Source organism: Pipistrellus hanaki, assembly GCF_964339955.1.
Source record: "Pipistrellus hanaki genome assembly, chromosome: 16".
NCBI lineage: Eukaryota > Metazoa > Chordata > Mammalia > Chiroptera > Vespertilionidae > Pipistrellus > Pipistrellus hanaki.
The window spans coordinates 4,593,404-4,606,826 of record NC_140518.1 but is presented as its reverse complement, the minus strand read 5'-3'; the positions used below and the strand labels follow the sequence as shown (position 1 = coordinate 4,606,826).

Genomic DNA, 13,423 nt, shown 5'->3' with positions numbered 1-13,423 from the left:
ACCCTGAGCCAGGGTCCCTGGACCACTCCTCCCCAGGCTGGGCCTTCCCCTCTGAGGAAGGCAGCTTTCTGGGACCCGTGCATTCCCTCAGAGCAAGAAGAGGGGGGTCCCTGGCAGAGGCAGAGAAAGAGGGTCTCGGCACAGGGAGCCCAGAGGACAGGCTGGGCAGAGTGTGGGTGGCAGCGGAGGCTGAATTCCGAATTAACATGGACACACATACACACACACACACACACCACACACACCACACACACCACACACACGGAGACAGTCACAGCAGGGACCCCAAGCTTGTCCCCTGTGGGTGTCCGGCACAGAGTTAAGCCTCAAGCGGTACCTGGTGACTGTTGGGCTCACTGGGACCGGGAGGTGAGGGGAAGAAGGACAGGGGGAGGGAGGATGGAGAGGACACGCTGTCTTCACCGCATTGCAACCAGAAGTCTACTTTGTCACCTTGTGTCCTGCCCAGGGCCCAGCCTCGGATCTGCACCCCGATCCTGCTCCCCCACTCCTCCGTCTGCCACGCGGCGCACATGTGCAAGCACCTGGTTTGCTGTCCCTGATGCCTCATGCATCTGCGGCTCAGACGAAGACAGGATGTGGCTCTTTTAAGGAGATGCTGGAGCCAGGAACTGATGGGGGGCGTGGGGGGATGGATGCTGAGCAAATGGGTCTGAGCCGAGACCCTCCACCCCGCCTGCCTTTCCTACCAGAGACAATAGCCTCAGCCTGACACCGCCTCTTCTCCTGGCTGCTCAGAGAAACGTCTCCACCTCCGAGGGCTCTCCGTTGCTCCAAGAAGGTGAGCGTTTGAGGGGAAGATGCCTACACATAGGGAGGGCCCTCTCGAACTCCATCTTGGTTTGAAGACTAACAGACGCCCTGATGTTTGCATCTGACAGGACCCCAGCTTGCATGACACCGGGAGCTGCGTATCTGTCTCTGTGCTGCACATGGAGGTGAAGGCGGATGGGACCGAGAAGGCTTCTGCCCACCCAAGCTGGGTTCCCTGAGCTTCCAGGCGCCCCAGTGGGACACAATATTTTGCCACCAGTCCCTGCCTGCTCCAGGCTTCGGGCTCTCCCTCGGGTTTCAGCCAACCTGGGAAGGGGGGAGAGGGGATGGGGGGTGCGGCGCACTCCCAGGACAATGTGGGAAGCAGAACAGGCTGTCCTTCCTCACACTTTGTCCTGGAGATAGTGACAAGGACACGGCAAGATTTTCTAGGGAGGGGACACACACACACAAAGGCCTGACCCTCTCTCCTACACCAGATCAAAATTCACACTAATCAAAATGAATGAATGAATGAGTGGGTGAATGAATGAATGACAGGTGGGCAGAAGGAAAGAAAAGGGGGGGGGGGAAGGGGGGACACTGCTTTCTCAAAAGCCCAGGTATGTCCCCTGGAGGCTGGGAGCGTAGCAGACACACATTTGCTTCTCTCTGCAAACGCCCAGGATGGAGTGGGACCCGGGACAGGCTGGCAGACAGTAAGGACTCCCCTCGCACCCAGAGCTCAATGAGAGATAAACAGCAGTCCTGGGTTGTCTGCCCCTCCCCGTCCCCCTACCCCACACACCCCCTGGGACTTCTCAAAGGCCCAGGGCGATTTCCAGGCTCTGAGGCCGCCCCCCCCCCACCCCCAGTCTTTGTGACCTGACAGCTCCAAACAACACCCTCCTCCGGGCCCGCGCCCCCACCCTACACGCCTCACTCACTCCCAGGGAAACTCCAAAGTTGGGGGCTGACCTCGCAACCTTGGCCCTCCTGGGGCCCTGGGGCCACAGCGCAGACCTGAGTCAGCCGCCCCAGAGGAGAAGCCAGCTCCCAGCAGGGAAGACGCCCGGTCCCGGTCAGGTCCCTAAAACCATGGGTTCCAGACACCGGGAGACGCTCTCTCCGTCCCAGGTACCTCCCGGCCCCGCTGAGAAAGACACAGGATGTTTCCTAGGAAACTGGCTATTCCTAGCCTTTCTCCCTTTCCCTGGTGTGATGGCGGCATTCCCTGTTAATAAAGAGCTCAGAAAATCAGAGTCCCTTCAGCCGGAGAGCCCAGCCGGCCCCCAGGGGACCATCAAAAAGGGTCCGGGCACCCAGCTCCTTTCTGGCAATGTGCTGCTGGTCCTACACCCCCCACCCCCACCCCTACCCCCGCGCCCCCGCTGGAGAGGTGACCCGAGGGGAGGAGGGGGAGGCTGGGGGCCCTGGGCCCTGGAGTCCCAGCTGACTCTATTTGCATGTTTAATTCCCAAAGGCGAAGGCACCCTCAGCCAGGATGTCAGATTTTTAAGAGGAGCATTGAGGAAGGGGATCTGGGGGGGACTTGCCTGGGAACTTTCCCGTGCCCCCCCACCCCTGCAGGCTGATCCAGGGGTGACTCTCGGCTCCCTTGTGCCTTGATTAACCACAGATGTTTTGGGGGCAAGTTGGGATTTTTAAAAGTGAGAGAAAGGGGGGAAAGGCACACAGTCCCTTTGGGACTGAAACGTCCCACTTCCCACGTTCTTCCCCCTCCCCCCTCCCCCCTCCCCCCTCCCCCCTCCCGGGGAGAGCCAGCCAGCCCAGAGAAGCCAGCAGTTCTGTCTCTGGCTCAGGTGCTGGTTCGAACCCCACCCTTCTCAGGCCCCCCACATGGGCGATGCTTCACATCTCCCTCACCACCACCCCCTGTCCCTCTCATCCTTCTTTCTCTCCGGAAACAGAAAAGGGGAAAAAACCCAAAAGCACCTTGGCCTTCCGTTCTAGGGGTGCGAGGGGGGGGAGTGGGGGTGGGGGCACAGGCATCTGTGCACAGAGCTTCAACCTTTGATGACACAGGCACACAGCCCAGGGCAGCATGTCCGGGGGGTTACTTGTCGTCGGCCGGGCACTGGTATTCACTGCGCCCGTAATACGGAGCCATCTGCAACCCTCCTTCCCGTTTTGGCTGCAGCCGTCCAGCCTGGAGCCTGTCGGAGCCTCGCCTTACCGGCTGCTCCTTCTGAAGAGAGCGCGGAGCCCTCCCCCCCCCCCCCCCCCCCCCCCCCCCCCCCCCGGCGTGAAGAGCCCCCAGGGAAGCCCCGGCTTCATGCCCAGGGAAACGCACCCATGACCGGGAGCGCCTGGGAGTGCAGGGCGCGGGGACTGAGGGCCCTCCAGGGACGGGGGTCTTTCACCTGCAGGGAACGAGCCCTGGGGACCCGGCCGGAGAAGGGGGGCCATCTCTGGGCACCTCTCTAGAAAAGGTGGCCCAGGGCTGAGCTCCTGGGGAGACCCCGCTGCTCACACCAACCAGATTCTTCTAGGAGGAGCATCCCTGCTGAAGACGGATTCAGGCATGGTCCCCACTTTTGCTAAGAAATATGGGGAAGGGAGGTTATGCCCCTTCATGCCTCAGGTATGGGGAACCCCATCCCAGGACGCAGCCCCACCCCCTGGCACCCCGGTGAGCACCGCCCCGCAGAGCCAGGAAAAGCGCTCTGTGCCAACAACTCCGGCTCCAGCCTCAGCGCCCCCGTGTAGACTCGCAGGGAGGTTGGCGGCCCGGCTGGAGAAATTGAGCCTGGCGCCGGCCCCCCAGACGCCTAAAGAGGGAGAAGGGGGAGGAGGGTCCCAGACCCTGGCTTCCCGAGGTCTCCCCTGGGGATCCTCTCGCACCTCCAAGTCTCTGCTCCCCGCGCAGACCCCGTGGCGCTGGCCCAGGTGCCTGGGCCGAATGCGCGTCGCTGCTACGTGTGAAGGGCAGCTGGTTGCTTTTCCCTTTCCTGACCAGCGCCCCTTCCCTCAGCTAACACTGGGCCGAGGGCCTCAGTTTCCCCATCTGTAGCGCAGCGAACTGAATGGGGGTGGGGGAGCTGGCACCCAGACCCCAGAAAACATTCAGGACTGCCTCACTGGCAATGGATGGTCTCTATGCATCCGACTCGGCCTGGCCCTAGTTCGCCTAGCAGAGGGCATCGCCTGGCACAGGGGAGGCGGGGTGGGGGTGGGGGCACCCTGCAGGTGGTCTGGGTCTCCGTATTCTGTGCAGAATAGAATTGTCAGGCACGGGGAGCGCGCTTTTTATCCGCCGGGTCCTTTAGACACGGGCTGCCCAGAAGAGGGTCCTCGCGGGAGGGCACACCGTGTCACTCGGAATTTCTGCAGATAAATCTGGTGGCAGAGCAGTCCTGATGGAGAGGGACAGGCACCCTCCACCACCGCTAGCAGCGGTCTCCTGCGCTTTCTGCAAGCCGAGACCGTTTCTGGGCTTTTGGCGCCCCCTCTGGATGCGGCTGAGAATTGCAGCCCGGTTTTTAAGTCAACTGATTGTTTTTACCGTGTTTTCCAAAAAAAAAAAAGTACAAGAATACAAAATGATTGCATCAAAAGAACAGAAAATGTACACAATACTATCACTTGCTATGTAAAGCGCTGCGTGTTTTATGCCCTGTTATAAAAAATGTATTAAAATAGGCTTACGTGGGTAGGTATTTTTTTTTTTACCAATATTTAGTGAAATGTTCCAAACTAGCTCCAAGTCAAGGTCGCCTTCAGTGCCTTTTACGCTGGGAAACAGGAGAATTACGATCAAATGCAACTAAATACAGACGCCTTGGTTAAAACCTCTGCCCCAAATTCTGGTGTCTGCGCCTCCTTCTGGGTCAGTTGCCTACGAATCCCACAGTCAGTCATATCCACGAATCTCCCCTCCCCAGGACCCAGGATTCTGTCCATTCTACGCGGGACTTTTTTCTCCCCAAAATAAGGACAAAGTCGTTCTTATTTCCCCCCAGCATATTAGGAAGCCATGAACGCAAGACTGCTGTAAGGAGATCTCTTAACCTCCTGTTAAACTCTAAGATCGCCGGGACATCCACGGTGAGTTACCTTCGATTAAAAAGTAAAATACTGTTGAACAGGGTTGCAACTCACTACTTTCTGCAGAGTCCCGTTTCCTATAAGAAATGTCCAGCTCTTTGGAAGAAAACAAAATTTTTGAAAATTCCTCAAGGGAAAAAAAAAAACCGTCCTTAAAATTAGAGTCCCCCCGCAATTTGCAAATTAGAAATAAACAAGTCTCTGGTATGATTCCGGGCCGAGTCACAAGAACCATCATTTACATTGAGGTGAATATTTGCTGGAGCCAGGAAAGGGGTCGGGGGGTGGGGGAATGTTGAAAATTAATAAGAGTTTTGCTCCGTTGGGCGTTTTGTTATGATTCCGAAAGAAGTAACCCTCGGACTGAAGTTTTTCCTCTCCCCCAGAAAAAGATACCCAGCCAGACTCTCAGCATGCGTGTAAACACGAAAGCTGGTGCTCAAATCACACTGGAAAGACATCAGACACCCCCACCCCTCCACAGAACTCCCTACTGTCTGCGAGGCACAAAAGGACGGGACTGTAAAGCGGGGTCCCCAGGCGCTCCCCGCTCCAGGTGACGGTGAAGGAGGGGAGAGCCGGCAGGCACGGGACCGCCGGAGTGGCCTGTTTCGCCTGCAGCGGGACCCATCAGTCTAGCCTTTTGCAAACTGAGCGACTGGCTTCAGCCGGGCGGCCCCGGGGCGGCCCGCTCGCCCAGTTAGGTAACCGCTCAAAGCCAGTTTGCACACTCTTTCCAGTTTGCAACTCGGCTGGGAGGTGGGGAGCGGACCCTCCCAGCAGTGGCCCTGTCACCGGGGCGCTTTGGCGGGGTGGGGGGCTTGGAGGTGGGGGGCTGGAGGAGAAATTGTCGGAGTTCAAGGTCGGCGGCGTGGACTGAGGACGACTCTGCCAGCGAGTGAGCAAGCGATCCAGCGAGCGCGGGGCTGCACAGCCGCCTGCAGCCGCCTCCCCTGCCGCCTGCGCCGGGAGCTAGCTCTGGGTTTCATTGATTCCCTTTGCAAAAGCGCAGCCGGATCCCGACCGGCCTCACCGGCCCCAGCGAACCGGAGCCTGCTCCCCTATTTATATGGGTTATTACAGGGGAACTGCGGGCGCTGAGTCACAGAAACATTTGTTGCAAAAAGCCATTCCTGAGCACAAGCTCCTTCACCGGGCTGCGCCATGCGGAGGGACTGCCTCTCACACACTGTGAACGCGGCTCCGGCCTGGGACCGCGGGGAAAGCTCCGAGGAGCAGTGCTTTGGGGATGGGGTAGGTCCTAGGCTAGACGTGTGCGCGCGCGCACACACACACACACACACACACACACACGCAAACACACATACGGAGATCCGCGCAAAGACGCACCAAAAACTTCTGACATTGCAAGAGGAGAGCACGGCAAACTTACACACTTGGATGTCCCGGGTCCCCCGCCTTTCCAGCAGCACGCCCCCCCCCCCCTACACACACCCCCTTAACCGCCCGCCGGCCCGCGGCAGCCCTCCCCGCCCAGCGCCGCCCCGCCCCGCCCCTCTGGTCACCCAGCCCAGCGCCGCGATCCTCCCCGCCCCCCCCCCCAATCCCGTCCAATCAGCTGCCCGCCGGCCCCGGATTGGCTGGCCGGCGCCGAGGTGCGGGGGGAGTATTTATTAAAGAGCCGCCGGGCCGGCAGGCGGAGAGCGGAGAGCAGAGCTTGACATTGACTGGGAGCTCCAGTGGCGCCACGACTCGCCAGTTTCTCCCCGGGAACTTTTCTTTGCAGGAGGAGAGGGAAAAGGGGTGCGATCGCCCCCGCTTTCGCTCTTTCTTCCCCTCCTCCTCCTCCTCCTCCTCCTCCTCTCCAGTCCGCCTTCCCCCCCTGGAAGCGGGCAGCTGCGGGCTGGCCACCCCGCGCCCCCCCAAGGGCTCCCAGCCGCCGCCGCCGAGCGACGCGCCAGGCGCCCCGGGAGCCGCTCGCCCCGCGCCCGGGCCGCCAAGGGCAGAGGAGCCCGCGCCCCGCGCCCCCGAGCCGCCGCCGCGGCTTCTCGCCTTCCCCGGCCGCCCCCCGCCCCCTCCCCCGGGCCCGCGCATGAATCTCCTGGACCCCTTCATGAAGATGACCGAAGAGCAGGACAAGGGCCTGTCCGGCGCCCCCAGCCCCACCATGTCCGAGGACTCGGCCGGCTCGCCCTGCCCCTCGGGCTCCGGCTCCGACACGGAGAACACGCGGCCCCAGGAGAACACCTTCCCCAAGGGCGAGCCGGACCTGAAGAAGGAGAGCGAGGAGGACAAGTTCCCCGTGTGCATCCGCGAGGCCGTCAGCCAGGTGCTCAAGGGCTACGACTGGACGCTGGTGCCCATGCCCGTGCGCGTCAACGGTTCCAGCAAGAACAAGCCGCACGTCAAGCGGCCCATGAACGCCTTCATGGTGTGGGCGCAGGCGGCGCGCCGCAAGCTGGCCGACCAGTACCCGCACCTGCACAACGCCGAGCTCAGCAAGACGCTGGGCAAGCTCTGGAGGTAGGGGGCGGCCGGGGGCTCCGGGTGGGGGCCGTGGGAGGGGTGCTCGGGCCCAGACCCCCTCTCTGTGCCCCGCCTCCCGCAGCGGGCGGGGTGGGGCCAGAGGGGGTGGGGACGCGGTGTAACTTGGCTCGGAGTTTGACAAAGTTCTTGGATGGCTCCAGGGGAGGGAGGAGGGGGCGGGGGCGGGGAGGGGGGGAGATTGGGAAGAGTGGAGGGATGGATGGACGCCCAGCGGGTGGGAGAAGGCCGGTGGGACGCACGCACGGCGGGAGGGGGCCAGCCTGAGGAACCGCAATCCCAAACGGGGGCTGGAGCGCAGAGTGAAGTCCGCTTCTCTCCCGGGGAACTGCGGGCTTTGGGTGGCTCTGCGCTCAGGGAGTGGGGATGGAGGGCGGGGAGAGACACCGAGGCTAGAGGACCCCCCTCCCCCCGCCCTAAACAGAAGGGGGAGGAGGAGGGAGGCTACTGGAAATGGGTGGGAGCAGTATTGGGGGGAGGGGGGGGCAGAAGGGGCTCCTTGCAAATGGAATGGGATTTTTGGGAAGGGTTTGAAGGGAGGAGGAGGGTGGGGTCGGGTGGGAGAGGGAGAACTCCGGTAGCAGAGGCATTAAGAGCCGGGCGGCCGAGAGCTATTTCCATCTGCAGGGTTTCCAAAATAGAAGGGAAGGGAGAGGGCGGGGCGCGGAGTGACCCCTCATGTCCCACTAACAGAATGGGGGAGACTTTATTTATTTTTTACTTGTTGTTGTTTAAGAAAAGTTAGGAGCTGTAGCAGTGGCTGGAAAGCAGGGGCGGGGGAGACGGGGTTGTGCGCCAAAGCAGCACGGAGAGGTGGGGGTCCCCTCCCGCCCCGCCGCCGGCCTCACAGACCCCCCTTTCCCCGCGCCCCCCTCGCGCACAGGCTGCTGAACGAGAGCGAGAAGCGGCCCTTCGTGGAGGAGGCGGAGCGGCTGCGCGTGCAGCACAAGAAGGACCACCCGGACTACAAGTACCAGCCGCGCCGCCGGAAGTCCGTCAAGAACGGCCAGGCCGAGGCCGAGGAGGCGGCCGAGCAGACGCACATCTCCCCCAACGCCATCTTCAAGGCGCTGCAGGCCGACTCGCCGCACTCCTCCTCGGGCATGAGCGAGGTGCACTCCCCGGGCGAGCACTCCGGTGAGTCCCCGGGGGGCGCCCCTGAGCCCCCAGCCGCGGCCGCCTGGCGCACCCCGGGCCTCCCCTAAGAGGCGCCGCTTGGGGACTTGCGCCACCCGGGAGCTGGGGCCAACATCCTCCACCCCTAACCACACACATCACACACACACACACACATTACACACACACACACATTACACACACACACACATTACACACACACACACACTGACTTTTATTGCAGGAGGTCAATGCCTTCACAGCTTTGCTGGACGTCACCCCTCTTTCCTTTGCTCCCCAACTGCAAACACACACCGGGCTCCCGTAAGGAGCAATTTGGTGGAGGGCCCTCAGGTGCCCCGATGGAAGGAGATGGCCCAGTGTGTGCCGGCAGGATAATTACTGATTACAGGACGGGTCGTGGGGGGCCCTTGGACCCTTCATGAGGGAGGGAGGGTCTCCGGAGGGTTCCCAAGACCAGGGTCTTTGCACACACCCCTTGCTCATCTTCCTCTGCTTTTTCTCTTTTATTACGGCCTGCAGGGCAATCCCAGGGCCCCCCGACGCCGCCGACCACCCCCAAGACCGACGTGCAGCAGCCGGGCAAGGCCGACCTGAAGCGCGAGGGGCGCGCCCTGCCCGAGGGGGGCCCCCGCCAGCCCCCCATCGACTTCCGCGACGTGGACATCGGCGAGCTGAGCAGCGACGTCATCTCCAACATCGAGACCTTCGACGTCAACGAGTTCGACCAGTACCTGCCCCCGAACGGCCACCCGGGGGTGCCGGCCACGCACGGCCAGGTCAGCTACACGGGCAGCTACGGCATCAGCAGCGGCACCGCGGCGGCGGCGGCGGCCCCGGCGGGCGCGGGCGGCCACGTGTGGATGTCCAAGCAGCAGGCGCCGCCGCCGCAGCCGCCCCCGCAGGCCCCGCAGCCCCCGCAGCAGCCCCCCCAGCAGCAGCCCCCGCAGGCGCCCCCGCAGCCCCCGCAGGCCCCGCAGCCGCCGGCGCACACGCTCACCCCGCTGGGCGGCGAGGCGGGCCCGGCGCAGCGGCCGCACATCAAGACGGAGCAGCTGAGCCCCAGCCACTACAGCGAGCAGCAGCAGCCGTCGCCCGCGGCGCAGCAGATCGCCTACAGCCCCTTCGGCCTCCCGCACTACAGCCCGTCCTACCCGCCCATCACCCGCGCGCAGTACGACTACAGCGACCACCAGGGCTCCGGCGGCTCCTACTACAGCCACGCGGCCGGCCAGGGCTCCGCCGGCCTCTACTCCACCTTCACCTACATGAACCCCGCGGCGCAGCGGCCCATGTACACGCCCATCGCCGACCCCTCCGGGGTGCCCTCCATCCCGCAGACCCACAGCCCCCAGCACTGGGAACAGCCCGTCTACACACAGCTCACCAGACCCTGAGGAGCCCGGAGACAAAGAGGGATGGATGATGCTGGAACCCCTCACCGAGGAAAGAAAAGAAAAAAGAAAAAAAACCAATCCACCACGATTTCTGTGCATTTGGACATGACCATTTTTTTTTCTTCTTCTTCTTCTCATTCCATAAGGACATGGTAAGCTACAAGGCAAACTCTGGGACCCAGATGCCAAGGCAGACACATTTGGCTGTCCAAAAACACGCACGCCCACCTTGCTGGAGGCAGGCAGTGGCCAGGCCACTGGGGCCCTTCCAGGGACCCTCGGGCATCTCCGCAGGAGGCCGGACTTGTTGGAAGTCGTCTTTGCAGCCAGCTCCAGGAGGATGGAGACCCCGTGGGACCGACCGTGTTTGCTCACTCTCTCGGCCTGTTTGGACTCTTGTAATTATTTTTTAGCCGTAATTAAAGAAGAAAGTCCTCTGTGAGGAATATTCTCTATTTTAAATATTTTTTAGTATGTACTGTGTATGATGCATTACCATTTTGAGGGGATTTATACATATTTTTAGATTTAAAGCAAAAAATTAAATGCTCTTATTTTTCCAACAGCTAAAACTACTTTAGTGGAACAAGCGTGCCCTAGCTTTTTCTCGCGACCAGAGTATTTTTGTACAGATTTGCTTTCTCTTACAAAAAAAAAAAAAAGAAAAAAGAAAAGAAAAAAAAAGTGTCGTATTAACATTTAAAAAACCCCCACAGGTTTGTGTTATGAGATGAGATGGGGGAGGGGGGACGGGGTGTTAGCTTTGCTTAATGCCTCTGGCTTTCTGATTGGAGAGGAGCTGCCTTAGACACATAAAGGCCTTATTTTGCAAGTATGGACCTACACACGTTAGTCTAGAGAAGCATATGGTAAGCGTTATCACGTATATATTTTTTAAACGAGAGAAAGAAGAAAAAAACACCTTGAGCCTTAAAAATGTGCTGCTGACAAATACGTGCGCTCTCTTTTAGTGCATCTATTTCCTCCTGCGTTCGCCTGGTCACGGAAGTCTCAAGCAAGAAGCGAAAGGCAAGGAGAGGAAATGTGATTTGGAGATGTTTCAGCAGCCAGTCAGTGCCTCCCCTCCCCCATCCCACCCCCTGCCCTCTGCCCCCTGCCCCCTGCCCTCTGCCCCCTGATTGCCTGGCCCCATGTGGCAGCCACCTCCCAGTCACCTGTGCCTCTCTGAACACCAGCAGTTCACCTTCAAGACATTCCACGTGCTCAAATTATTTATTTTGTAAGGAGAGGTTTTCATTAAAAAAAAAAAATACAAAAAAAAAAAATCCCCCCTTTTTTTTATTTTTAAAATGTACCTTTAAAATAGGTTGTTGGAGCCGTCCTCAAAGGGTATGGTCATCCTGTTAAATTATGTTCTTAACTGTAACCAGTTGTTTTTTTTAATTTATCTCTTTAATCTTTTTTTTTTTTTTTTGTATTATTAAAAGCAAGTTTCTTTGGACTCCTTGTCCTAGATTTGTATAAATATGCCTTTTTGTCCGTCCTTGTATTTTTTTTTCCTTTGTCGTTTTTTTGTTGAAAAACTGGAAACTTGTTTCTTTTTTTTCTTTTTTTGTACAAATGAGAGGTTTCAAATGTAGTGTATCACTGAGTCCTTTGCAGTGTTTTCTGCCACAGATCCCCAGGCCGCCGACGCGGTGTGCGTGTGTGAGACACGGGACAGCGGGAGCCCGTGGCGCCCATTCCTCTGCATGTTCCCTTGGAGAGAGGGAGGAAAGAGGGAGGGGCCAGCCCGCCGCCAGACCTGAATTCTTCATTATCTCTGTGGCTGGAGCGTTTGAGGATTGCTTTTTAAAAAAGACAGCAAACTCTTTTTTTATTTAAAAAAAAAAAAGATATATTAACAGTTTTAGGAGTCAGTAGAGTAAAATCTTAAAGCACTCTTATAATATGGCATCTTTCCGTTTCTGTATAAAAGCAGATCTTTTTTTAAAAAAAAAAAAATATTTCTGTAACTTAAAAAAAAAAAAAAAACCCTGGCATTTAAATCATATTTTGTCTTTAGGTTAAGGTTTGGTTCGTGTTTGTGTTTTTTGTTTGTTTCCTTGTCCCCCTCCCTGTATACCCCGAAACTTTTGTCCTCTCTGTGAAACTTATCTTTTCTCTCTCTCTCTCTTTTTTTTTGTATATTATTGTTTACAATAAATATACATTGCAATAAAAAGAGCGCTGCCCTGTGGACTTACTCACCCCTGTCTCTTGGGAAAAGAGTGGCTTGAAGAACGCGGCCACAGAAGAGATGGTTGCCTGTGAGGTTTTGGTTTTTAAGTGCGCTCTTGGCAATCCTGAAACCGGCCGTGGGAAGACTGTGCCCTCAAACACGGACACACCAAGACCCAGTCCAGTGCCACCCCGTTAGGGCGCCCAGAGAATCACGTGCCCGTAGTTGCCCGCCCGGGCAAGCGTGTGGTGTGGACGCAGAGAGGGCACGTTCGCCCCCAAGTCAGCGGCTTGTCGGAAGGTAGAGGCCAGAGGGGGTGGCTTGTCTGGCTTCACAAGAGCCCAGCTTTCTGAGCTGATGAATGAACCCCCCCCAAAACTGGGTGACCACTGTCCACTTCAAAAGCGAAGGAAGCCAGACTCAACCGGTGTCCGCAGGAGGGAGGGCCCGGGGAAGCCGGTCCTCCGAACCCGGGAATCATTCCGCGTTTATCTGCAGGGGCCACGCAGGCAGAGGGTGGCTCTGTTCCCTCCGGTTTAACTCCTTCTGAGCAGATGCAGGGCCATCGCAGGAGCAATAAGGCCTAATCCTGTTTTCCTTGGCCCCGGGTAGATGGGAGTTTCCAGGATCAGAGAGCCGTTCAGGTCATTTTTCATTACGCAGATGAGATCACTCCTGCCCTCCCACCCCCGCACCGAGACACCCCGCCCCCACCCCAGCTGATCCCCATGGGGAAGTGTCTGCAAGGAGGCAGGTCTCCTCGGCACCCCAGGCTGGGGTTGTGGCTGGGCCTGCGCCCCCTCGGCCTTCGCACCCCACGCTCCCGGATCACCTCCCCTTGTCTGCTTTTGCCCATTGGATTCCTGGCCTGCGTCCCACGCCAGGATCATGGCAACCAGGAAAATGGAAGTTATCAAATAGAGGCAACGTTAGCGCTCGGCCTCCTTGGCAAATTCCTTTGGCAAACATGGACTGAGGGCCTTGTGATCTGCTGGGTGTTGCACAAACACCGCCCTGCCCCCACCCCCAGCCCCATCCCAGGCGGCAGATTCTGTGGCTTGGTGGTGCTATAATGTCCCACCCTCCCACCGCCCAGAACCCCATTCTCCATTTTTTACAAAAATCTCTATTTTTCCCCTTGCCAACACTCCCAAAGTCCTTTATAAATTTGTTTCTGTTAAATTGGTATTCGCCCAAATCCCTCTGTCCATTAAAATGGACATATCGTCCAATCACAGCCCTGTCCCCACCTAGGTTTGCGAGATTCTTCTCTCCACTCCTATGCACATGCTCTTTTCCTCAGTTTCCCTCGGTGCATGACCTCGGGCAGACCTTCCGAGAGCCAGAAGATGCCATTGAA

General features: G+C 58.5%; 1 protein-coding gene across 1 annotated transcript; it reads left to right on the top strand.

Moving 5' to 3' along the window:
- The first annotated feature begins 6,763 nt into the window (after positions 1-6,763).
- On the top strand, positions 6,764-12,066 carry SOX9 (SRY-box transcription factor 9). Its single transcript, XM_084862256.1, has 3 exons — positions 6,764-7,326; positions 8,231-8,484; positions 9,007-12,066. Exons 1-3 carry the CDS (start codon positions 6,896-6,898, stop codon positions 9,879-9,881), a joined length of 1,560 nt encoding a protein of 519 aa, XP_084718382.1. The 5' UTR covers positions 6,764-6,895; the 3' UTR covers positions 9,882-12,066.
- Positions 12,067-13,423: the final 1,357 nt, after the last annotated feature.